At 36.5% G+C, this 26,477-nt stretch overlaps 1 protein-coding gene across 1 annotated transcript in view; it reads left to right on the top strand.

Annotated features, from left to right (window-relative positions):
- The first annotated feature begins 4,641 nt into the window (after positions 1-4,641).
- EHBP1_1 (EH domain binding protein) overlaps positions 4,642-26,477 on the top strand; it is a 40,475-nt gene continuing 18,639 nt past the window's right edge. The window contains exons 1-7 of the mRNA XM_051210970.1: positions 4,642-4,732; positions 10,640-10,822; positions 13,663-13,812; positions 15,280-15,494; positions 18,519-18,856; positions 23,348-23,429; positions 25,740-25,898. Coding sequence (XP_051073222.1) covers positions 10,664-10,822; positions 13,663-13,812; positions 15,280-15,494; positions 18,519-18,856; positions 23,348-23,429; positions 25,740-25,898 — 1,103 coding nt within the window. The 5' untranslated portion in view covers positions 4,642-4,732; positions 10,640-10,663. The remainder of the gene's footprint in view (positions 4,733-10,639; positions 10,823-13,662; positions 13,813-15,279; positions 15,495-18,518; positions 18,857-23,347; positions 23,430-25,739; positions 25,899-26,477) is intronic.

Consider the following 26,477-nt stretch of genomic DNA (forward strand, 5'->3'; position numbering starts at 1 on the left):
AGGATTTAAGCATTCGTTTTTTACAAAATGCTTCCAGTTTCCATCAATATTTATACTTAACTACTTTGCTGCCCTCTAATAAAAATACAGAAATAAGTTGGCCAACTGTTCCCAATGCCACCAATCCATTCATTCTTCATATTATTGTGTTCACATATATAGAGGTTCATTTCGGTAGTGTTTTCGTAATAAAACACTGTACGAAAACTAATGTCGATCGACTTGGTTTTGCTTTAGCATCTCCTTTTTGTAAGTGATGAAGATAAAAAAGAAATCTTTTGGCTGATTACATATTTAGTTGTTCGGTTATTTTATTAATAAAACTTGAACAGTGGTCTAGGAAATATTTCATCCTAGTTTGTAGAATATCAATGATTCTCAATCTAAATTTCTTCCCAGGTAAGATGTCTGTGGGTTAGCTGTATTCCATAGTGTGAGTGACCACTCGTCGGCTTATAACAAGACCGATACTGACACAACTGGAGAGTTTCGCAGACATACACTGGTGTTAATTTTGTATACCGAGGGATTCTGAGAAGTATTTTTCAAGACAGTTTAACCAATACTTTTGTCTTGAGTCCAGATAGGAAGTAGTTTATCCATAGTGGTTAACCTACTATTCCCTCGGTTAAGTCTTACATTACTAATATTTCTGTTACTTGTGTAGTTTATACTCTTATCCGAGGTATAGAATGAGTACACTCCCTAGTGATAATGATCACAGATTACTGTATAAAAGAAAAAAACAGCAGCGTGTGTTGTAGTCTTCATCTTTCTACGAGCTTTCATAATGCAGGGGTGAAGTTTCTTATTTAGATTTGCCGTTCAGCGCCAATTGTTGACTTCCGGAAGACTGAAGATGTTCGTCAAGCGACAACTATTTGAAGTGAAAAATAAGTATAAAGTAATATGCCTCGTGAAACCGCATGTGGTACTCCAACAACCACATACCTGTTTTGACGATGTTCCTGCCTTAATTCATTTTGAAAACAGTTTTAGTTCCTGAAGCGTGGGCGAGAATGATAATGATTGGCTGTCTGCTTAGTCAGTCATGTAGATAGTCTGACAGGTGAGTAACATATTGCCTTATTCTTATTATTATTAGGACTCATTATTGATATTTCATTGTTGTTGGGTTGTGCCGGGTATTTGGTGTGGAAATATATTTACGTTGTGGTCAGGCTAACCACATGTTCTTGATCTGAGTTGTTTTGAAGTCCTGTAGAATAGACTCTGGGAGTGAATCTAGTGTAGATATTCGTCTAAGGTCAATTAACATCCAATACATGAAAACCTAATCCTTATAACATTAGACGAAGTAAAACCGAGCCTTATAAAATTGGAGACGGGGTGAAAAACAAAGAACCAAGGGCATAAAACCATAAGATATAACAATTTCTCTCATCGCGTGCCCAAAAACGTTTGTGCCTGAACATTTGACTGTGGACGGTGATGCGGAAGCAAAAATGTTTGAAGGTAAGCCGTTGGCAGAATACTTAGAACTGACCGAAAGCGAACTGCAGACCGTTATCCGACACGGTTGCACTAGGTAATCCAGTGCAGGGAAAATTTCAGCCTAGTGCTGTAGTGCTTTGGTCGTCGTTGTCGTCATCATGAGACGAATTCTGGACAATTTCGAAAGCGGATCAACTGCAAGTAGGCAAATATTTCCATCAACTGGGCCAGCGAAGTAGACATGTATCCTGGACAAGATATACTCAGACTGTGATCATGAAACCTGCGATACTTTCGAGTCAAACCTCGCCGCTTGTCGACACTGTGTATTTGCTCACCAAATCTAATATGTGCTTGTCCACAAGAGGCCAATATACATAACTTCGAGCTATGGGTTTCATTCGTTTTACACAAGGATGATCAATTTGAAACTGCTTCGGCATCTTTGGTCGTAGAGATTTTGACACTAACACCCTCTTTCCAAACATCGAGCATTAGCTCATGATACATAATTAATCCCGATGGTAAAGTTGCTTCACATCACTATCGAAACTAGTAGACGGCGAACCGATGCTGATGTGAATCGTCTCCTTAATGATAGGGTCATTCTCGGAACCAGATTCTATATCTGATGCTGACACTGGTAAAGCGCGTATAGAAGTTGTCAGGTAATAGTTTGCATGTTCCTTTGTCGAGAGCTAAGCGAAAATTAATGCTTCCACTGCTGTTATTAGTGGATTCTGATTCCTTTTAACGACACTGTCTTAAAGTACAAATTTGTTCGAAATGCCATGCATCACAGTGCCAGTATGGAGCCAGAGGACTAGTTTTTGTCCGTTGGAGTGAGTTCCGGTGAGATGGACTAGGAATAGCGGGCGCGGATTTGGCCGTGTTAGGTAGTTGCTGGTGTACATGAACTTCTGATAGATCAGAACCCTCTTATACCGAACCTTTTTAGTGTCGCATTGAGGACTTTTGAACGTTGTTATCCACTTGCGATTTCATTAGACGAAACTCAAATTTCCAAAGTGAAAATACAAAAATCAGAATCTTTCCAAATGATTTCTGGGAATCTAGCATCTCTAAGAATTACATATGTCATTTATATTCCAAATGAAAAAAACTCTTAGTTGATCTATCACTCTTAATTTAGAATAGGTGTTTTATTCGATATCTCATGACTTTTGTATAGCTGTCGACACAGCATCAACCTTTGCCCTCATGTCGAACGTTGTGGTATGGGTTCCATTGACCCACTTCTATATTGATTAGGAAGTAATTTCGAGTACAGTATGTTCCTTATTACGGTAAATAAGGTGAGTGCGAGATAGTGTCGCAGTATCAGGAGTTTTACAGAAGGCTGGATGATTAAAATCTTGGTGCGTACTATGTGCATTTACCAACAGAATAATAGATTTAATCCCGGAATTGTAGATTTAATGATATAACTGCCTAAGCTACGAGATCTTATCTAAAGGTCATGCCAGTGTCTATACTGACTCTGTCTATCAGCAGTTTGCCGTTTATGACCTCACCAGAACAAATGTTGACTCAAGACAGAATAATATATTGATACGAATAAAAACGGTAACATAGAATGAACAGCTCCGCACGGCGGACCTATGCAATACAGATCATGTGTTCCCGCTCATCATTTATGATTCTCAATTGCTGGATACTGAACGTAAAGTGACTCAATTATCGTATATGCGTTATCAGTGACCGTGTAGTTGTCAACCAATACACCTAGAGAACCACTTAATGTCCATTCGTTCATCTTATTTCAGTACCGAACGTTCATATAAAATTATCTCAGCACCTTTAATCTATGGAATAATCATCCTGGATTTTCTAATAAATTTTCTAAAACACACGCACGACTTCGATCTGATGTTCATCATGTTCCCGCTCCCATCCTCTTCAAAACAGAAATAAATCTCTTACAGAGTACAGAGATGTGCAACTAAGTGGGTTACCAGCGAAAGAATGCTTGCTAAGAAGAAAGATTACAACATATGTGGAACGACGGGATTGCTAATTTTCAGTTTGAACGCAGAACTAAGGAACCAACATTTATTTATTACATCAGGTTACGTTCTTCCATATAGCATGCAAAGCGTTTTTGAGTTATTCCTATTGTATTATAAGCGGACACACACTCTGTGCTTAATTTAAAAATGGCTCAAACGGTAATCCCTGTGCTATACAGTCAAGCGTTTCTCCATCACAAATTAGCGTGCTAAATAACAGAAGGAATAAATAATACAAAACGGATTGATATAAATATTCCCAAAGATATGAGACCAGATATCTATCTGCAGGGATTCCGTCAATCTTTCTAAGAACACAGTCAAACGTTAACAGTCACACACTGAACCACAACGTGATATTAAGCTTAGTCAAACGTGACTTTATTGTCAATAGTCCGGCAACATGTGAAAATATTCGCAAAAAAGCTTGTTCTTTATACAAATTCACATAAAAAACCTCAGATAAGGAAGATTGAATTACTTAAAATGTGGTTAAAAGTGATGCGAATATAGGTTAAAATACACGACCGGGAGAAGAAACAAATAAATGATAGTACTGTCCATGGAAATGCTGTGGGGGGATTTTAACCGTTTTCCTTTCGTTAAACCGGTGATTATTCCTTCTGAGTCTTGAGTGAATAAGAAGTTTGATATTAGCGTGTAGCATAAAAAGTACTCCTAGACGCAACCACGTCACAAAAACTCTCATAAAGGTGACACCCGTAAAACAGCGCTTTAGTCGGCGGGAGCACATTTACGGTCCCACGTTTTTTTCTTAGTAGTTGCTCTCACAGTCGAAGTGACAAAAGCCCTACATGATAAATCACTGAACTTATTGGTTATACTTGGAACATTCGTATTCTCTTGGCACCCAAATTTTCACCTTGATATTTGCACATTGAAATCAACCAAGCTCTTGTCTGATGACAAGATTACTGCTGCTACTGATGATCCACAACGTCCTGAGACATATGCACTTAAACTACAAGACATATCAATCTGAAAATAATTATCAATGTGTTTACGGTTAGTGCAGCCGTGTGGCTGGACAACTGTACATAGAACATTCTCAAACACGTGTAAGTGTACCAAAAATACATGAAACGAGGGCAAAAAATAGATTGATTTTCATAAGCTCGAGACAATGTTATTGATTATTGGATTGCGCGACATTGAAATGCAGCGGTGGTTTTCGTTGTTTGTTACAGAGCTTGTCCTAGGTTGTTCATCCTGAGCTATTGCTCATTGTAAGTCGGATTGAGATCTGTTATCTGAAAATTTTTTTACGCTTCTCGTTTTTTCGGTTCTTTTGTTCATTGTCACAATGCCGTTAATTCAGCAAACACAAACTAATTGTGATTTTAAGTTATTCGCTATTATGTCATGTAGAAGCATCATCACATAAATTTCGTCTATGTCGACGAAAGAGTTCGATTGTGTATAGTTTTATATGTTGATTTCACCTCACTTTGCCGTCCTTTGAATGCTATTCCATAATTAATTAATAATGGGGAAATAAAGTCGAAAAAGGGGAAATAAAGAAAACATCTATTTCAAAATTAATGGTTTATAGTGGAGGAACATTACGAAGTCTCCTTTCATGCTCGTCATGTCAAAATAATGCTTTTTGTCTCCATATTTGAGATGTCATATTATCCATATTTCGCTTGATTACAATTTGTTGTCCACCTTTGCCTGGCCCCAAATGTCTCGTCTTCACCTCTATAACAAACCACACGACGACTGCAATCAACTACATTGAAAAATGGCAAAGCGTTCAAGACATTTATTGACAAAAAATAACATGTTTTACAAGGAGATAAATAACAGATGCTTGAGCAACGATTGCTACGTATTTTAATGTAAGTGCAAAGTACCAATATCTTTTACGAAAATCTAGAAAGAAATAACAGATGTGATGTGGCCTAATTTGTATGTGCATATGAAATGAAACTGGCTTCCACTACACACTTTATTAATCTACGAGTCTCAAACACAATCAGAAATTTAGTAGATAGAAGGAAAAAGTTGTATTAAAAATCAAGTTAACTATAAAAGCATTTCAATAACAACACCTTTCTTAAAGTGGAATGTTTGTATTCCGAACTAAAACAATCTTCCTGTGAATTTTGAAATTAAATAAACACTAAAATTTGCAATGTCTAACTGCCATAATTTATTAAACAACTGTCGACCTGCAGTATGACTTACGGTTATGTCCGTTAATATTGAACACTGTACTTATAGAACGACAATAAAAAGTTATAAGTTTAAATTTATACATATATGTTCCGGTTTTCTTCTATGATGCTTTTGTATTTTGTCTCTCATGTCATGGAAATATTCCCGCGTCGTGATGTCATAGAGTTTACCAAGTTCCTTTTCGTTAACGGATGACGATAAGTACCGTGATGTTAGTTCGCCTAGTTACCAAAAAACACTTTACCTCATATACTGCCGTAAATCCTGCACTTCTGAAGTGCTCTTTTTGATTAAGTCCCAAGTAGTGTGAAATAGCGGGTAACTTCAGGTTTTATGACATATAACAAAATATAGCGTATGGACTTTTTGAGATTATTAGCCACTAGCCGCGTCAACATAGGATTTGAATTATTAATCCAGTGAATTTAGTAGACTTACAAATTTGTCCCTCATGTCTTCTTGCCGAAGGCATGCATCCAACGTTCGCAATTCCTTTTCAGACGACAAAGGGAACTGCAATTTCGATAGTGCAATATCAAATTTGCGTGAACGTTCACGCTCATTAGACTTAGAAATTAGCTGCATGTTGTCTGCACTCAAGTCTAATGGTATTTCCTGCTATACAGCATGCAGTTTGTCGAATCCTAAGCATTAGCTTCTATCGGAAATATGACATACTCTGCCACCAACGCACTGCCCACACGTTTCGATTCGGACGTTGGGGGTGACACATTCAACTGTATCGAACTAATTTAATAACACTTTAAAATAAAATATGCCTACTTCGCTATTGATGAGATAATAATGTCCAGTAACCGGGATTTAGGATATTGAAAGGGACTCTCCAGCCTACATCTTGACAACATCCATGTTGACGAAATTATCCAGAAACCATTCTTTCCGTCTCAGTTCACTTCTACAAAACATTAATAAGATCACTATACTGGCCTCTTCGGCTTCTCTGCGTCTAGTATAAGGTGTTTTCATCCGTTAAACTTCTGACACGGTAATCAGCTAAATTGTTGAACGAAACTAACAAATCCTTTGCAGTCCGTAAATTATCTACAGGAAATGAACTTCTCTATATTGGTAACTCACCACAGTAGTGGATGACCTTGCACTTTAGAATTGACTAGTTATCATTTTCTTGGGGACTGCTCTGCTGGTGCATATTAACAATGTCAGTGGGATACAGACAAAGTTCTTTGCCTACTGTCCACTTTTTAGCTGCAATTAGGACCTCCCTCCTGTTTGGTGCGTTGATAAAACGAATTGATATTAATAGGCTAAACAGTATATAAAAGGCCGAGAATTGGTTTTGACTAATACCATCAGCAAGAATCAAAAAATCATATATTCACATGAACGTATGTAGCAATGGACCGGTTATTCCATTATTAACACAGTTAACGGAAATATATTTACAGTCAACATCGGTAATGGAAACTCATATGTGCTCATGACTAACTATCAAGCACATAAATATAGCTATGTCACTAGAAGGGAATGGTTCCGCGAAATAATCACGTGGGTCCATGAATGGTCTAAGTTTAATTATTACTTTTTCCTCTATATCATTGACTAAACCAGGTTTACTGTGTACTGTTATTACGTTATCAGGCGCAAATCTAGTAATTCTAGTGCTATTCAGCATTATTTGTTTTTTTTTTTCGGAGTCAAACTTGACGGATGTTTATATAGTAGTGACCGAAATGGTAGCTGAAGGAGTATTTTCGACACGACTTGAGATTAATTTACTTATATCTATATTTATTTATTTATTTATTTAAACACAATCATTGGTACAAAAAGGCACCAAATAGATATACGCCACATAAATCATTCGATTTGTGTGAAGGGTGGGATACTGCCCGGGTGCCCAGACCGAAGCAGGTGGTTTTCTTAAGGGGCCACACCTCGAGCCTTTGACCTAAAGGTCTGATCCACAAGGCAGTGGAGCATCGTGAGGAGATGCAATCCCATGGTAACCGGTGACCAACGATTGGTTCATACGCCATTTGTTCCCTGAGGATCCTGGAGCCCATGTGCATCATTGTTTTGGAATCCGGTTAAAGCGCCGGACGTTCGCTTTTCGTCCTCTCAATTTCGTAAACAACACCCGTGGTGCGAGAAGGCAGTGAGTAGGACTTACCTGGTAGAGGCTATATACGCGTGGCCATGTGAAAGCATTTCTAGAGGGAGAGCGGACTCTCCCCACTCGGCCGTACCAGGGCATTTGGGGGTACCTAGCCTGTCGCATGCCGTGATGGTGTTCTCGTAACTCTCGGGTTGCCTGATCTACCTAGGGCGATGAGACAGTGCATGATGCTATTGTTGTGTTCTAGGTTCAAAGAGAATTGTATGTTATATGCATGCAAATCCGCCCCGTTATTGTTCCTATTATTTATATCTATAAATAAAGGTTGGTTGATATTTCTAAGTCTTTTGTGCTGGAAATCTATCCATAGATTGATTAGTTTCTTCATCACACTTAAGTATGCCATGTGCATAGGATTCATAGGAAATGTTACAATCATATTATTGGCAAGTGTCTCGAGATTGGAACGGCGTTACTGGTGAATTGACCGGCTCTGCTGACGAAAACTGTCATCAGATCGCAATGTAACTTCGGAAATGACATTGGGACTTTGCACTTACATGAAAATACGTAACAATCATTGCTCGAGCATCTGTCTGTTATTTATCTCCTTGTAAAACATGTTATTTCTTATCAAAACGCTGTCGTTTTTTAATGTAGTCGATAACTATTATTGAATTATCATCAATTACCAAACACAAATTGACAGCCTTTGTATTACATTTACCGTGTTGTCACTGAGTCTAAGCAATCTTTCTTACACAGTGTTGGTCAAACGCAGTTGCTGATTATCCTCAACCAGGAGACTTTGGGCTTCGCAAGTAATAGGAATCTGCTCTCACTCATAAACCGTGTACTCGATCCTTTGAAAACTGGCAAAAGTTACGGCAGCATCGTAGATGAGCCAGGTTGGCATAGACTTCTGGGCTTAAAGCTGGTAGTGTTTTCGAGTTTGCTGTTCTTGCGCCTTATTGGGGCATCGAATAATTATAGAGATCAATATTTCAGACATCATCCAAGGGCTGCCATCTGATTTTGCAACCTCAAATGATGTCCGTCAAGACTGTTTTTTATCTCAATTTTTTCCAACTTCATCATAGACCGACTGATGGAAATAACGTTCTCGTCGACTGAATTCTCGGGTATTGATCTCCCTTCAGGAGGTCTACTTATCGACTTAGAATACGCAGATGACATAGTCCTGTTTGTTGAAGACTCTGATAAAATACAGTCTTTTGGTAGCACTGAACGACAATGCCAGGATGTTTGGGATGCGCTTGTCCCCCTCTAAATGCAAGTTGTTGCTTCAGGACTGGTCTGCGTCAACACCCGAACTAAGAATAGGGAGTGAAGTAGTCGAACTCGTTGACAACTTCACTTGGAAGTCTGATCAACCTTAATGGGTTGATGTCTGGTGAAATCTGCACGGATTCAGAAAGCTTGTTTGGACGAGTATACTGCACGGCAGTTCATTCTGTTCTACTTTACGGCTGCGAAACATGGTCATTAAGAGTAGAAAATACTCGTAAGCTACTAGTATTTGATCACATATGTCTTAGAAATATTGCTCACGTTTCTGGGATCGCCTGGTAAGTAATAGTGAGGTTAGACGCCAGGGTATTAGAGAATGATGGTAAATCAGTTGATAAGGTTGTGAATCTTTATCGACTGAGATGGTTGGGTCACGTGTTATGTATGCCTGAACACTGATTACCACGACGTGCAATGTTAACCGGTGTTGGAGATGGTTGGAAGAGAATTAGGGGCGGCCAAACCAAAATGTGGTATCAGTCATCGAAGTCACTAACTACTACTACTACTTTTAATTAATTTCATCATCCATACTCTCTTAAAGGGACTTATCAACCCGAAGCACGCATATAATAATTTTGTTTTTTAATTCTATCTGACTGTATAATTAAGTACTTGAGCGCGTCAGTCACCTCATTTATTTTAGAAGTCTTAAATTTAAAGGGTTATAGACTATAAAAATTTCGACACATTCTAAAAGCTTACTCAGCTTTTGCCACTTTACGCCAACTGTAGCACAAGCAAAAACTTTCACTGTTAAACGGATCAATTGTGTATAGTCGTGATATTATTTTTATATTTTTATTTGAACACATGAATATTGGTACAAGAGAGCGCCAATATATATGCGCCACACAAAACAATGAGAATTCGAAGAGAAGTAGAAAAAAAAATTAAGGAGCGCAAAAGAAAAAGAGAACAATGACGAAGAGATTGGAGTAAGGTAGTGTAGTAGTAACGAGGGAACGAAAAGGTACAATCAAAAGAAATCTTTCAGGTAAAGGAGACACAACCACTTTTTATGAAGAAAGTAAAAGAAGGTCACAGCAGGATCGCCACTGGCTTCTATTCTGAGCCATATCTGATAACGTCTCTAGCCACTGTGTAGCACCATCTCTCAGACCCCAACCAGGGAGTCGTGAAGGACCAACAGAAGCCAGTCCTTTGCAGCTTTCTTTCATACCACGACACCATATCATGCACTGACCACCTCTCCGCTTCTTCCAACCAGTCCCAGAGTCGGCAAACAATGCACGACGTGGAATTCTCTGGGACGACATTACTCGACTTCGTAAATTGAAGTTACTACTTTGAGTTTAAACGCGGTAGTTCACAAACAGTTACCTAAAGCATTTGATAAGGAAGTACATAATTTTTCATACATATATTTATGTCACGTTTTTATTCTTAAATTATTTGACTGGAATTTCAAACCCTTTCTCTCCTAATTTGGTTTAGTTAACCGGGTACGACAGACTGTACTTAATAAGTTGAATTGTCATATTTTCCTATGAAACTAAATATATTCTTCATATGATTCCAGGTAATAAATAATACACAACAATAAATGAGTGTCTGGCGCAGACTTCAAAGGGTTGGAAAAAAAGCAGCTAAATTTCAGATCACGGCTTCTTTGCATGAGCTGAATATTGAATGCTCGCGTCAATACAGCCCCGGAAACTTAATAGTTGTTTGGTCTCGTCGCAGTCGGCGATATTCTTCGAAAGTAAATCATATGTTCATCATTAACTAGTTTTAGCTTTTGTACTTTATTTTTAAATTAGTTCATTTGTTAATGGTCGGTTTGCTATGTAACAAATATATTATTTTGATTGAGATCTTGAACCGATTGATGTTAGACCACCGTTGGAAATCTGGAAGCACTGGACGGCCGTTTCGTCTCATTGTGGGGCTCCTCAGCAGTGCGCGTCCACACTCCCGCTCGCGGGATTCGAACCCAGGGTCTTCAGTCTCGCGCGCGAACTCTCAATCTACTGGACCACTGAGTCGGCATCCAATAGTGTTAGTGTTGCCCGACCATCTCCCGTTGTACTGAGGTAGATGCCTGTCTCTACCCGACACGAGTTAGCTCGAAAGGTCACGGCTTTTACTGAGAATAAGCGGACGATTTATATATATACTAGAACGAGACGGCCGTCCAGTGCTTCCAGGTTTCCAACGGTGGTCTAACATAAATCGGTCCGTGATCTCAATGAAAAACTTAATAATCTGCGCAACCTCTATACTGATAAATATATTATTTGTCTAGTAAGCTTCAACTCCGGGATTTAAACGAGTGATAATCTGTACGCACTATGTGTTCCAACACAATAAGCAGGACAATTACACGGAAGTAAAAACTGCCTTCAATGTTAGTTATCTGTTATTAGATGTTTTATCTATTAATTCAGATTTTTCAAATAAATTCAAACTAAGAAGATAGAGGCTTAGATCACTCAAAACACGATCTATTGTACTAAATTCTGTTTAATGAGAATTCACGTCCTAATTCGTGAATGAGTTTTGAAATACCACTGGATAGGTTTTGGGTGGTCTAGTCAAATGTGTTTATTTTAGCAGTTGATGATATCGAATAGCGTAGCCATCGTCTTGTTTCATTGATTTGAGGCTCTGGTAATGAACAATAAATTTCTGAAAATGTCACTTTCCTCGAAGTTGAGCTGAAGGTAATTTTTGTAGTTCTTTGTAATGTGATCACTAGTATTTCACCACCGGTTTCTATAAAAGGACATTAGTACCATACTTTTAGCTTGCAGATGGATGAAGTGAAGTTTACCAGATAAGAGATTTTTCGAGATGCTGAATTCACTTGTTATTGAAGTTGTATTACGTACCGATATCTTTTTTATTATATGTTAGACTGAAATCTAAAAGGGCTATTCGAAAGCTGTACGTATCCAAAATTGAAAAACCTGTAAATTCAAATTTTTCCAGTATTCCAATAGTGATATTTTTAGTTGCCTACTGTCCTACTTTTTTTTAAAGTTTGTAGCGAGCCATCTTTAAATATTTTCATAAGTTCTTACCACTAAAAATGTTTGGAGATGGCTCACAACAAATTTGAGGAGAAGTGAAGATGATTTTTCAAAATAACATACATGGAAAACTGTCAACATCGGGGGCGAATAACGAGAATCACGAACATATGAACCTCCTCGTCTCGCTTTGCTATAACGACTTCACTGATTTTCCATTGTTTTCACTTCTTACTTTTTAGATGTATTTAGTTTGATTGCGTCAAGAACAGTTTTAATTTTCCAACCATATATTATTTCTGTTAGAGAAAGTAAATTTGACGCTCATAGATTTGAAATTTTTCAGTAGAATAACAAATATTACCTGGGATTTCACTTATTTCTTTTCATGCAATTCGATCGAATTTCCACGCGTTCAAAGATGGATCAGGAAAAGCATGGCTTAAACTGCAATTAATGGAACATTTCCTTTACGCTCTCGACTGTTAGAGTCAATGATATTATAGGTAGCAATGCCAAGATTGGACTTGATAGTTGAGGATTGGGTAGAGAGTTAATAGTAAATATGTATTTCGTTATATCTCAATGAGTAGAAAAATTGTATTTCTCACGTTTTGTGACTTAATATACGCCACTTCTTCAGAGTAAATAAATAACCGAAATTAAACAAAACTTGGAGAAATTAACCGTATGGACCACATCTACTTGCTCCCATATAGTGTCATGTTTGAGGTTGATGAGACGTTGAAGTCCTGTTGTTGCTATCTGTTTTGTCATTTTAAGATCTTGTCCGACAAATTATGGAACTGTGCATCGGTATATTCACAAGACAAATTCCGTCATTTAAATTGATTAGACGTTTTCTATTGGCTTTAAATCTTCCACTTTCTCTATGAACCTTACCGATGTGTATATATTTTACAATCATCAGAAGACCCCAACTTTTAAATGCATCAATAACACAAACATAACACCGAGTAGGTAGGCTCTAGTGGATTGTACCAATAACAAACTTGAGCGCTCCCCTTGTACCTTATGTATCACTGAACTGTGGGAATATTAATACTTAAAAAACACAACTCTTTATCCAATTTAGAAGTATAGCGAGAAAGCAGTTAAGTGACATTTGATGATTATTCCAAAGGTAATAGATTATTCAGTAAGGTTATTCAAACCACGTAGCAATGTTAGTTAAAATACAAATTTGAGAATTTTCTACTTCATCGATCAACAGCTTAAAATGCTTATTTCTAATTTAATCAGTTTTTTCAAAAAAACAATAACTTGCCAAAATACGATAGATTTGTTAATTTCTGCCTTAAAATGTCTAATAAATCTAGGGTGAATAGAAATCGGTGGCCAACAAGTTATGTGTGTTGTGTTTAGAGATTGAACAGATCAAAACTCCACTACTACACAAGTCCGTACTATAATCTAAGCAACCAATTAGTACTGGTATGTTGTTTATCAATCCAATAACTGCCATCCATTCATCATAAAAAACAATATACTGTTAGAAAATAATCGTTATTACTACTTTTTAAGATATTTATATTTATTTCTTTCCCAGTCATTTGAACCTGTTAAAAGTTCCGGCAATTCAAATTCATTTAAATATGTTTGGTCTATGCCGGAGAATATAGAATTCGTCACTACTTTATATCGAAATGAAAAAGCAATTCAATTTGAAGAAAAAGAATGGATATGTCAAATCGAAGATGTAATTAGTATTTTCTTTATTATTTAAATAAACTATTTCACCATCTCAAGTAAATCACTCGTGACTAGCAGATCTGTCAGAAATCTAATTTTAGTATGCATGTATTATGAAATCTGTTATATGATAATCTGATTATTGTCTTTATTAAATACCACTAAACTGATAGTTGATGTTGTTATTCATAACATTTATATCCTGTTCCATAAATGTAGGGAGTTAAGCTTGTAAATTTGAGTGTACTAAACATTTTTGCTTTGTTCTTGTCCTATTTAAACTCGGATTAATCAAATTTGTTTATCTATTTATTTCCTGAAGAAGTGGCTTACCATGAGTCACAAAACGTCAGAAAATCTAATTCTTCTACTCATTAAAATATCACAAATATATCATTAGTCGTATTATTAATTTGTGATTAAGTTGTAAGTTTAGTTCCTAGTTGACTGAATCAAGACAATGTGATAGGTTTGAAAGATTCCCGCTATCTATGTTTTATTGTTTATGATCGCTAAGTAGCTATGTATATTTAGGTAAACAAGTATCCTTTGAGCTTTTTTCAGTTGATTTGATTTGACGTATTTATCCTGATTTATCAACCTTACACACAATATGTGGAATTGAATTCAGTGTTCATAAAGCGCTTGTAAATGTTTTGAAATTCCTGGTGTAAAAACCAATTACTATCAGCTGTGTAAATAAAATCTAAAATAATTCCTACTCCTGCTTGATGGCAATGTTTCCTCTTATGTATAATTTAATAATAAAAAATAAAGATACCTGTTCACTTTTGCCTTACCTAAGCTTATTCGTCATGTGATAAAACCTTATTACTAATTAATATCAACATCTTTATGATATTAATTTGCAGATAAAACTCAAACATTTACACTAGGCAGCTGTCCTTTTACTAATATTAAGTCTTTCACCTTTCCGACTAACTTTGTTAGTGTGTCTTACAACAATTTGGCAACTCAGACATTTAAAAACATTAATATGGAATCTTCAATGATAACGACTGTCCATCAAAATACATATTTATTACGCTTATTTGTGACAATTCAAATTTGCCTGGTTTCAGTTTTCATTTTAATCGAAATAAAGCTTTTTGGCAACTTTTCATGAAGTCTTATCGATAAAAATTGGACATATATATTCACTAACAATCTATCAAACAGAGATCTTGTTTTCTTGATGTTCAAAATAAGAAGACAATTTATTTATCTATTATTTGGTCTTGAATTAAAAACAGTTTTAGGAAGTTTGGATAAACACTGCTTCTTATTAGTTTTATTTCTTCGAAAGGGGTATTTAGGTAGTAAAAATCTTTCGAAACTACCAGATATAATTGAAACTCGTAAAATGCACTACAGTGATGTTCGCGATCAGTGTTTTCAGCTTTGGATTTATGTAACGTGACGGTGTTTATTCCATTAGGTGTATATTTTTGTTTTATTCCGATTTCGTTTTCAGGTTGGAGCTAAAACTTCAGGTTTACTTGCGGCATCTACACCATCGGTTAGACGACGTGTACTTGCTACCAGACAAATCGATATAGCCGAATTCGTCTCAGATTTACCCGTGCAAACAAATCTCAAAGTAGTCATGCGTCTCGCTTCTAAAAAGTTAATATCTGCTACAGTTCTCCTTACGTTAAATTCCGTTATTGTAAAAGCTGGAGAAGCCACGTTAGTTGTTTTTAAAATTTAATATGCATGTTGTTGTTTTATTCATAAGATTATAAGTAAGTGAGATTTTATTCCACTAAAATTAGTTGTTAAATCACTTGAGTCACTGCTTTTTAAAGCTGTTAACCAATCGCTAATGTTTACTTCAGATTATATAAATATTTTACATTGTCAATGTATTACGAAACATCATTTTACGCAACCGATAATGTAAAACGACGTATCCGAAAATTATTAATGGAATGTAATATCTCACACCGTAGTGAGCTGAGTATAAAACGAAGTCCTAAATTTTCTTAATGAATGGATGGATCATCAGTTGATCTGAGGTAGGCAAGCTTTAAGAACCAAAAAGGATTGAGCAGCTGTTTCACCCAAGCATAATACTTCTCAGTCAACTGGGTTTCGAACTCTAGACTTTCAGATCTCAGGACAGCCTCTTAAACTTTAAACTACTGGTCTCAAATTTATCAAAGTTTAACATGTAAACCACTGGAGGATAATGATAGGCTAACATTATTAATTTGAAAACCATTGTGTTCAAAAGTAGTAGTGTATTCCCTAAAGGATCTTCAAGATATTTAACTGACTTGTGTGGTTTTTTTTGGGTGCAGTTCAACATTGCCAAAGCCTCAAAAGTTCATTATTTTGACCCTAAAGTGATTTGGAACATTATATGTTGGGAGTCATATGGGTGTTGATTGTCCTTGGCTTTATTTAAACTGAGATCTTTGTACTGGGTATTTGTTAGAAATGAAGATGTGATTCTGTCAGTTTTAAACGTTGAACTTAAGCTAGAACATAATATTCTGATTGTTCCTACTCGTACCTTTCATCTCAATATGTCGGTTGGACTTGTCTATCGTAACGGCGCAATCAAACCATATCAGCTAGAACGTATGTTCTTTGAGACTACCAATTCAGGCTCGTATGTCGGATAGTGGTAAAACTGAAGGGAGAAAATTTGAGTTCCTAGGGCGAAGTCGTATTTTGGTGCGTGCTACTTATATTGACATAAGTAGTATATAACGCGAGTCAGGAATGTAATGTCTGGTAGCAGAAGATTGGGAAGATCAAGGAAGGAAGAACGGGAATAGAAAGCAATTAGTATGGAAATGCAAGAACAATGAAGTCCGACACAATTATTGAACATTTTGCAAATTAGTTATTATAGTATGGTTATTCTATTTTAACAAGTAACTCTGTAATCCTGTGTTAAATATAATTCGGTTGTCCTCAACTATGTTCTCCTTCGCTACAGTATTACCAATTTTAATGGGATATAATTACAATACGGTTTTTCCGAGAGATTGCTATCATCTCCAGTTATGCTGCCTTCTCATACCGCATGTTAGGGGCTAGAGATGGTCGACCCCATAAACCATTTCTTGCTTTCTCTTAAGGATTTTCGATGCACGTGGCAACATTTGAAGATGTAGTTAATACATAAAATAGTTGTTCATTGGGTTCCGCGATCACACTCTCAGGTCATCAATCCTACTGTCAATTCAGCTTCCTTCTCTTGTTTCCGGGTAAATATCCTTCCACTGTATCGGAAGTCAGAAATATACAACCGTTTTCTTGCCTTTAATGGCCTTTGAGATTTTGTTTACACTCGAATCCTTTCTTCGCTTCCTAACATTTCCTCTTTTTCTACTATCATTTACCATCTGTCACTAGTATTAATGTTTCAAACTTACGAAATTCTGTCCGAATTTTCATGAAACCAAAAGGCTTCTTTGAGTATGTTTGAAACCTACTGCCATCGATCTATGGTGCTTTTAAAATACACACATACAGGATCATAGCATGGTAATTCACTTGGCTTTACCTAGTTTATAAGGTGATCCAGCGCGATTTACCTGTTGTATGTCTGAAGATTATCCCGGTCGATAGGATTGAACCAAAATTTTCTTGCCATAACTACATATTTATCATTGACAAATATAGTGTGTAAAATGTTACTTATTGCTACCACAGAACGTTTAACCTAAAAATTGTGCACAGGAAACTTGTAGAAATCAGACTGGTTTCAGATGTGGGCTTAAATACACCGATCCAATTTTCACTTTTTTCTAAGGTTCTTCAACAACGACATCGTTTTGTGGTTCGCACCACGAGTTAATCTTAGACAATGTTAGAACACCAGAAAGCACTGGATAGCCCTTTTGTCTTAGAGCAGGACTCCTCGACAGTGCACATCCATAACCCAACTGAGGATCGAACCCTGAGTTTTCAGGTCTCGTGGATATTCTAGTTCTCCCTGGTTTTTAGATGTTGTCTGAGATTAATCCGACCTGTAAACTATGAAATCCAATAATCTTTGAAACATCCTGTAACAAGAAATAAGCAAAGTTACTGACGCCCAACAACGGTGGTGTTTCTTGACTTTTAGGTGGCATTCGACTCTTGCACAGTCGACATTTTTTAAATAAAATTCCATTTATTCCCCCCTTAGGAACGAATCTCTTTTTTGTTATTTTCATATCAAGTCAACAACAGACGATGGACTGTCTAAAGTCTAACCTCTGGTTCACTTTATCATTAGCCCAAATGAAAACATTCAGGACTCGTGACAAGTTTGTTGTACATAAACCTTCGTCTTGCAAGTCATAAATTCATTCATCAGACTTATTATTAGCCTCAGAAGATTCTGTTTTTTTTCGTTTCTTCTGCAACAATATTCATAACAGGCTGCTTATCACAGTTTCTTGTTGAAAACCCATTCGTTAACTATTTCCACTAGTTTTTTGTGCAACATTTGTTTTAAGATCTAAAAGTTCTGAGCAGAATCTTCCATTGAATCAGATAGTTTCTTGATATATCAAATCAATTATCTCGTCACATTATTTTTGTTAGATTTCCTTAGCTTTTGTGAATTTGTGATGGTATGTACCCCAATTTCACATAAAATCGAGAGTTGTTCTCAATAGATGTTATTAAGAATAATCGAATTCGTTTGTATATAAAGCCATCTTTCTTTTTATATCTACTGATCCTTTCTTTTATTTCACTCTTTTTCAGTGATGAAGATATGATATCCATAGCATCACTCATGTCATTAAGTCGTACCGGAAGTTTTAACGTTGGCAGTGGAGTAACTATTAATGATCTAGGTGGTGTCGCAGCATTTTCACCAACAACAGCGAGGCTCTCTAACGTGGATGATTTTAATTCACATTCCTTTTCAAATAGTACTTTTCACACTGATCTTAGTGAATTAACTGCTAAACTACAATCTTTGGAACGACGTCAAATAGATCCCCTTGTAGAATCTCCTATAAAAGCAAACGGAAATTTTTCAGATTATTCTTCAGAATTAGATAATTCCAAAATAACTCTAAATAGTTCGAAGAACCAAGGTAATATGTACATATAGTTATTCTTTTTACAGTTTCAAGCTTGACCGTTACGTTGTGTTAGTTGTTGAAGTAACAGTAGCTGAGTTATCTAGAGTAAATCTGATCTGTGGTCTCTAGATGCATGTACATACGGATAACATCAGAGTTCATAAGATGACCAGATTTTGTTCAATATTTTAACTATTACTTGGCATATCAGGTGATTATAAAGCTACAACTCAGTTGACTATTATCGTATGTATATTTTCCTTTCGATTAGAGGATATATTTCTATTCATTTCGTTGTCATACCATGATCTCTAGAATTTTTATTCATTCACTTGTTACGAAATGCGGATCTCGTTTCACCATTCTCATACGATTGGCTGTATGGTTAACCTGTACACATTTGATGTAACTCCTGACGTAGTATTTGTATAACGCAAACAAATAAAAGTAAATATTTACAAAAGTTTATCAATTTAGAGTTTCATACTCCACTACAGCGTAGGTTACAGCTGTAGGTAACACCAGACAGCTCTTCATACTCATAAGAGACTGGAACTAAAAAGTCAAGTGTAAGTGAGACTATCTCGGAAAAAGACGACCCTTTTATCTGCTCCCAGCCCAGGCGTTTATAACGATGGGCGGAACACTTTAAGGAGCAGTTCAGCTGGCCTTCATCTACACTACAACTACTCACCATTTCCAGACAGCGTGAGTAGAACATTGGAGTAGGTCCCCCGACTCTAGCTGAAGTTCACAAGGCTATAACTAATCTGAAACAAGGTAGGGCAGCTGGTCCAGATGGATTGGCTCCAGAGGTCTGTAAGTATGATGGTCCAATTTTAGCGATTAGGTTGACTAATATTTTAGCCAAAACCTGGGGATTGGACGTAATCCCATCTGACTGGTCGCAATCGCTCATTGTCCCGATATATAAGAAGGCATCAAAATCGTCCTGTGTCAACCATAGAGGGATTAGTTTAACTAATATAGTATCTAAAATACTAGCCTCGATAATTATCAGACGCCTAACTTAGACTCGTGAACTGCAAACACGTATAAATCAGGCTGGCTTCAGACCTGGTCGTGGCTGCATTGACCACATATTCACCATTCGTCAGATTCTAGAACACAGGCATACTTATCGGCGTCCGACAATGGTGGTATTTCTTGACCTAAAAGCAGTATTCCACTCTGTAGACCGCGAGATTCTGTGGCAGTGTCTGTCATTGAAAGGCGTACCTCAGAAGTACATAAACCTATCTTTTACCAACTTGCGTCATTTATGGCGTAGGCGAGATATCCGTCTATCAACCAAAGGACGTGTTTACTGCGCAGCAGTCCGTTCTGTCCTACTTTATGGCAGTAAAACATGGCCGATAAGAGTAGAGGATATCCGTAGGTTACTAGTATTTGATCATAGGTGTCTTCGAAATATTGCTCGTATATCCTGGGACCATCGAGTAAGTAATGCAGTTGTTAGGAAACGGGTACTAGGTAAGGATGGCGAATCAATTGATGACGTAGTGAAACTTGATCAGTTGAGATGGCTGGGACATGTGTTACGTATGCCCAACCACCGACTGCCTCCATGTGCAATGTTTTGTTGTATAGGAGTAGATTGAAAGAAAGCTAGGGGTGGCCAGACCAAAACATGGCACAAGTCCATGAAGTCACTGACAAGTGTGGTGAGCCATGTTGGTAGGTGTAGACTACCTGGTTGGCGACTGCGAGATGATAACAACTGATGGTTTAAGATCCTGAATGACATGGCTCAAAATCGTTTGCAACGGCGCAGGTGTATACACTCTTTGTGTTCTCCCAAATTCTAATCTTCTGAATTCTTCATGTCCTTTTCTTTTTTCTCTTTCCAGATTTATTTCACTGGGTTATACTCCTTGAATAACATCTTCAAACCCTAATTTTTCTGATTACAGCTTATAATTTTACTACATCTAGCACTACGGGATTTGAATCGACCACTGCATCTCTGTGCTAATGTGGTGTGGCAACTCGAACTGATGTACGTACGTACGAAGTTCTACGTTGTTACTGACTGACTGACATAAACCTTGAGAAGGCTCTTTACTGGAACACTACTAGTCGAGTGAGAGCTTATCGCGAACTGTCATCTGCCTTTGCAAACTCAAGTGGTTTCCGTCAAGGCTGTCCACTTTCTTCATTTTTGTTTAACTTCATCATAGACCGACTGATGGAAATAACGTTCTCGTCGACTGAATTCTCGGGTATTGATCTCCCGTCAGGAGGTCTACTTATCGACTTAGAATACGCAGATGACATAGTCCTGTTTGTTGAAGACTCTGATAAAATACAGTCTTTTGGTAGCACTGAACGACAATGCCAGGATGTTTGGGATGCGCTTGTCCCCCTCTAAATGCAAGTTGTTGCTTCAGGACTGGTCTGCGTCAACACCCGAACTAAGGATAGGGAGTGAAGTAGTCGAACGTGTTGACAACTTCACTTATCTTGGAAGTCTGATCAGCCATAGTGTGTTGGTGTCTGACGAAATCTTAGCATGGATTCGAAAAGCTCGTTTGGCTTTTGCCAACTTACGTCACCTATGGCGAAGGCGAGATATCCGTATATCAATTAAGGGACGAGTATACTGCGCGGCAGTTCGTTCTGGTCCACTTTACGGCTGCGGAACATGGCCATTAAGAGTAGAAGATACTCGTAAGCTACTAGTAGTTGGTCACAGATGTTTTAGAAATATTGTCAGGATCTGCTTGGATCACGTGGTAAGTAACAGTGAGGTTAGACGCAGGGTATGGTTAGAAGAAAGTTAGGGGCGGCCAAACCAAAATGTGGCATCAGTTATCGAAGTCACTAACTTCTGGTCTGAGCCATGTTGGTAGATGCAGGGGTCCGCGCGACTATCGTAACCAATGGTTGGAGACTCGTGGTGACATGTCTCAGAATCGATCACAATGGCGTAGGTGTATACACTCTCTGTCTTCCCGCAAACTATGAGACTAAAATAATTTCATCTTTCTTTCTACGAACTAAGTTTCTTCCTGTACTATATCCTTATATGCAATCTTTCCTTTATATATTACACCATTGAGTTAATTGGTTCTATGAATTTGGTGTTCATCATGCTGTGCTAATGAGGTGTGGCAACTTGGACTGATGCACATATATGCCTGGTCCTACGTTGTAACTAACTGACTGACTGACTTTTATCTGTCGACATCAGTAGCCCACACCACAATGATACCTAGTTTGTCCACTGATATTTATCAGCATATTTACAAAAAATTAATAATAATGACAGATATACTTGGTAGATCCCATTCGTTATTGTAACTCATCCTAAAAAATATCTTTGTTATTTATTTAAACACAAACATTGGTACAAAAAGGCACCAAATAGATATACGCCACATAAATCATTTGGTTTGTGTGAAGGGTGGGATACTGCCCGGGTGCCCAGACCGAAGCAGGTGGTTTTCTTAAGGGGCCACACCCCGAGCCTTTGACCTAAAGGTCTGATCCACAAGGCAGTGGAGCATCGTGAGGAGATGCAGTCCCATGGTAGCCGGTGACCAACGATTGGTTCATACGCCATTTGTTCCCTGAGGATCCTGGAGCCCATGTGCATCATTGTTTTGGAATCCGGTTAAAGCGCCGGACGTTCGCTTTTCGTCCTCTCAATTTCGTAAACAACACCCGTGGTGCGAGAAGGCAGTGAGTAGGACTTCCCTGGTAGAGGCTGTATACGCGTGGCCGTGTGAGAGTATTTCGAGAGGGAGGGCGGGCCCACCCCACTCTCGGCCGTACCAGGGCACTTGGGGGCATTTCCCTTTAAAGTCATCTTTATTCACCTTAAAACAAATGAATTAATATATTGTTCGTAAGATTAATTTTTTCTATAAAGCATTGCCCTACCTTAAATTAGGAAAGGAACTTGGAACATTTTCAGTTAAACTGCAGAACTATAATTCCAAAACTTAAACCATAATAGGTTTAATGTCTGCATCTTATATCGGTGATGAGTTTTTGGAATTATTTTACTCCGTAGTGTAATCATTAGCCAGTACAAAAGACATATATCAACGTCCTTGTTACCGAAGAAATATATATGATATCGGTTTAATAGATTTTTGATTCATATGTTAGTGGTTTTTATTTTACAAACAATATCAACTCAGAATTAATAAAAACTTCATATTTCAAAACAGTGCACATGAAATCAAGTCTGAGCTTTGTATTAACAGTGTTTGCCCATGTTTTGTTGTATCATTTGGTGTTTGTAACACAACTCATTTCATCTTACAATGAGACTTATCATCAGTTATTTACCTTAGTCGATTCGATTGTGATATTACTTTAAAAGCTGACTTTTCAAGAGAACTGAATATTATGATTAAGATGTTCTATGTAGTAGAGGGAAGTTGTTACTTAATATATATTTTTAGAAAGTATTGTTTATAAATTCACAGCTAACATTGAATATTTATGATAGTTCAATTTTTCATTTTCAAGATTCACTCTCATCTACGGTTGATGATATGTTGACAAAACCACTTATTCCTACTTTTGATAAAACAATTCCTAATTCAACTGAGTAAGTAGTGATTTCTTTTATTGTTTTCGCATTAATCAAGAGTAAATATAATTTTAAAAAATTATCATTTATCAATGTAGATTTATATAATTCTTTTAAGGTTTCAATCATAAAATTAAGTCGAATAATGTTTGGGATATCAGCTAATTTGTTAATAATTTACTTATTCTTAGAATCTATGTATATTGTTAACTTCTTAAAATTCATTCAATAGTAACCAAAAACATCAATACTTAAAACGTGATTTAATCGTTTTCATTACTATTAAATGTCGAATTTTTATTTTTAACATCAAATCATTCGATAATTTGTGCATTTTTTCTCAAATTGTTCTAATATAAAGTTAATATTAATGAAACCAACTTTGAAAATGTTGAGGATGTTAGATACCCAGAACTCACCTGGAAAAGGATCTAATTTTGTAATTTTATTTAGAAATTTCTTTGTTTTCGTGTCAAAAGCTCTCTTTTCACCTTTATGTCGTATTTCTCACATATGGTAGAATCTTAAACGCTATTGGTCCGTTGTGTCTTTTAGTATGCGATTTTGCAACGCTTCCCAAGGACAATTTTATGCTGTGGGTATACGTTTTGGTTTATGTCTGTTGTTATCGCTCGTGCTTCTGGCTTTTTGGGGAATATACTTTCCCGTTCGGAATTCGACTTCTCTTTCTAGTTAGCGGGGCTGAGACGCAATAGAACAGCTAGTTTATTGGTCTTTGGTCACAAGTTCCGTTCGCAGTCTAAGTGAACTCGTAACCGCTTCAAACCTAGCAGAAAATTATGATTGTTGGTAATGATTAAATTAGTTGTTGTGGAATTCATGATATGATGAGAATGTTAGTCAAAATTTATTTTGTTTGTTTTAGGTTGTTTTTAAGTACCAAAGACTTGTAATCAAATGTGTGAGTCGAATGTAGTTTTTACACAACAAATATTAATGAATTACTCTACAATTCGCGTTCCCAGATTATCCTGGTGATATAAGTTAACTTGTAACTTAATTGATTGGCTAGGATAGCATTCATAATTTAGTTACAGTCCATTTAACTCTTGTCACTAATGTAAATCCCATAAATTTGTTGTTTACACACGCGATTTGCTTTCTACTATAATGTAGGATGTAAATCAAATAGTTTTAATGTGATTTAGAAACATAGTGTTAGTTTTTAAAATGTAAAAATACTTCTGAAACCATATATTCATTGTTAAGTAGTTTAAAAGCTTAGTTGTCTTTACGAAGAGTGTTCGTACATACTAGCGTTAATTGATGAAGCTTTCAAGTTTTCTAAAATTCTCTGGAGAAACAATAACCATTGTTAAGTGTGTTATATGGTGTGTACCAAAGGTATTAGTGACCTTTGCATTTACTATTAACTCGTGCATCTATTCACTCTTCTGTACATTAGTATATGACTTTGAGCGATCAACATATTAACCATTGGGCTGAATTAATCCACGGTGGCTTTCTGATTTTCAAGTTTGTTATGATTAAGTCTCGTAGTGCTTTATATATCCACCACCCGAAATCAAAATCAGCAGTTTTATGTTATATAGATAAACACAAATAGAATTAAATAACAGAGAAACGTTTAAACCATACAATAAGTAAACTGGTTATTCGTAAAATTTACACAGTTCTGGAAGCTTGTGAAGATTACGTCATAATTAACAAGAATGCAGGTCGTTGATAAATAAATTATATTAGAAAAGAACGTAGATGCATTATCATATAGATTATTCTAGTGATTTTCTAAAACTGTTAATTACCAGATAGCAATTTAAATAATTTTAAAACTGTTTAGGATTTTTAGGAACATTTACTGACGTCTCCCTAGTGTGTGTGCTACTGATGTCGATAGATATAAGTAGTATGTGCCACCAATCGAAAGTGAAATACCTGGTGGCAGAAGGTTAAGAAGATCGTATAAAAGAGAACGAGAACAGAGAATGATTGATGTATAATCGTGGGAATAATGAAGTCTGAGACAATTGATTGACATTTTGCAAATGAAGTGTTGACTGTGTGGTTCTCAGATTTTACTATGAGATTCTGCTATTTTGTGTTCAAATACATTCGATTGTCCCCAATTGTGTTTCCGTTCACTACATTACAGATAAGTGTCTTAAAATAATCGCAGTATGCTTATACAAATTTAATTTCTTTACTTCTTCCGCATCATGTGTATATGGTATTTTATAGAGCTTTGTTAATCGATCTATTTGTTCAATAAATAAATGTCATCGTTGACTGTTCACAGTATGTTCTAATATAGTTTATAATTACTTTTATTTGCCTATTTTACATCAGATTAAAGCCTATTTCAACTCAAAGTCGATATGATTTACTTCGATGGTGTCAGTTGGTGACTAAATCTTATGACAATATACAGATAGTTGATCTTACTACATCATTCCAGAATGGATTAGCTTTCTGTGCTATCCTGCATCATTTTTTTCCCGATCGAATGTAAGTTCGTCTTTTGTTATTTTTAATTACCGTGTAAACTCAGGTTACGGAATCAGTGATTTCTTGTAAATGTTAAAACATATTTCTCCCATTTTTGTCGATATTCATACTTATTGAACAAATGTTGAAATCAATACTTATATCCTTGAATAATATAAATGAATAGTCTTCAGAGGATCGAGCATATAACTACTGGGTTCCTTGTTGTTACCTTTTAGATTAGTAGACAAGATCCAGTTAGCGTATATAATTTATCTTATTTATTCTTGTTACACTATTGTTTATAATAAATTCATAGGTGATTACTGCTTAGTAGGTTTTAGGTATAGATTTAATTGATTATATCACATTGTTTTAGTTTATTTTTATTCATTTGGATAATACATTGAAACCTATGATTTTATGAATCATAATTTACTTTGTGTATCTAATCACTCCCTAACTTTAAAATACCTATTAAGAATATTTCACTCCGTAATAACGCGTCAAACTACTTGCCTGAGTCATTGAAAATGGAATCTAAATTCAAATCTTTTACTCATTGTTTAGCTCACACGTTGAAGGTGTGCTGTATGATCT

The sequence above is a fragment of the Schistosoma haematobium genome, chromosome 1 (assembly GCF_000699445.3).
Source record: "Schistosoma haematobium chromosome 1, whole genome shotgun sequence".
Taxonomy (NCBI): Eukaryota; Metazoa; Platyhelminthes; class Trematoda; order Strigeidida; family Schistosomatidae; genus Schistosoma; species Schistosoma haematobium.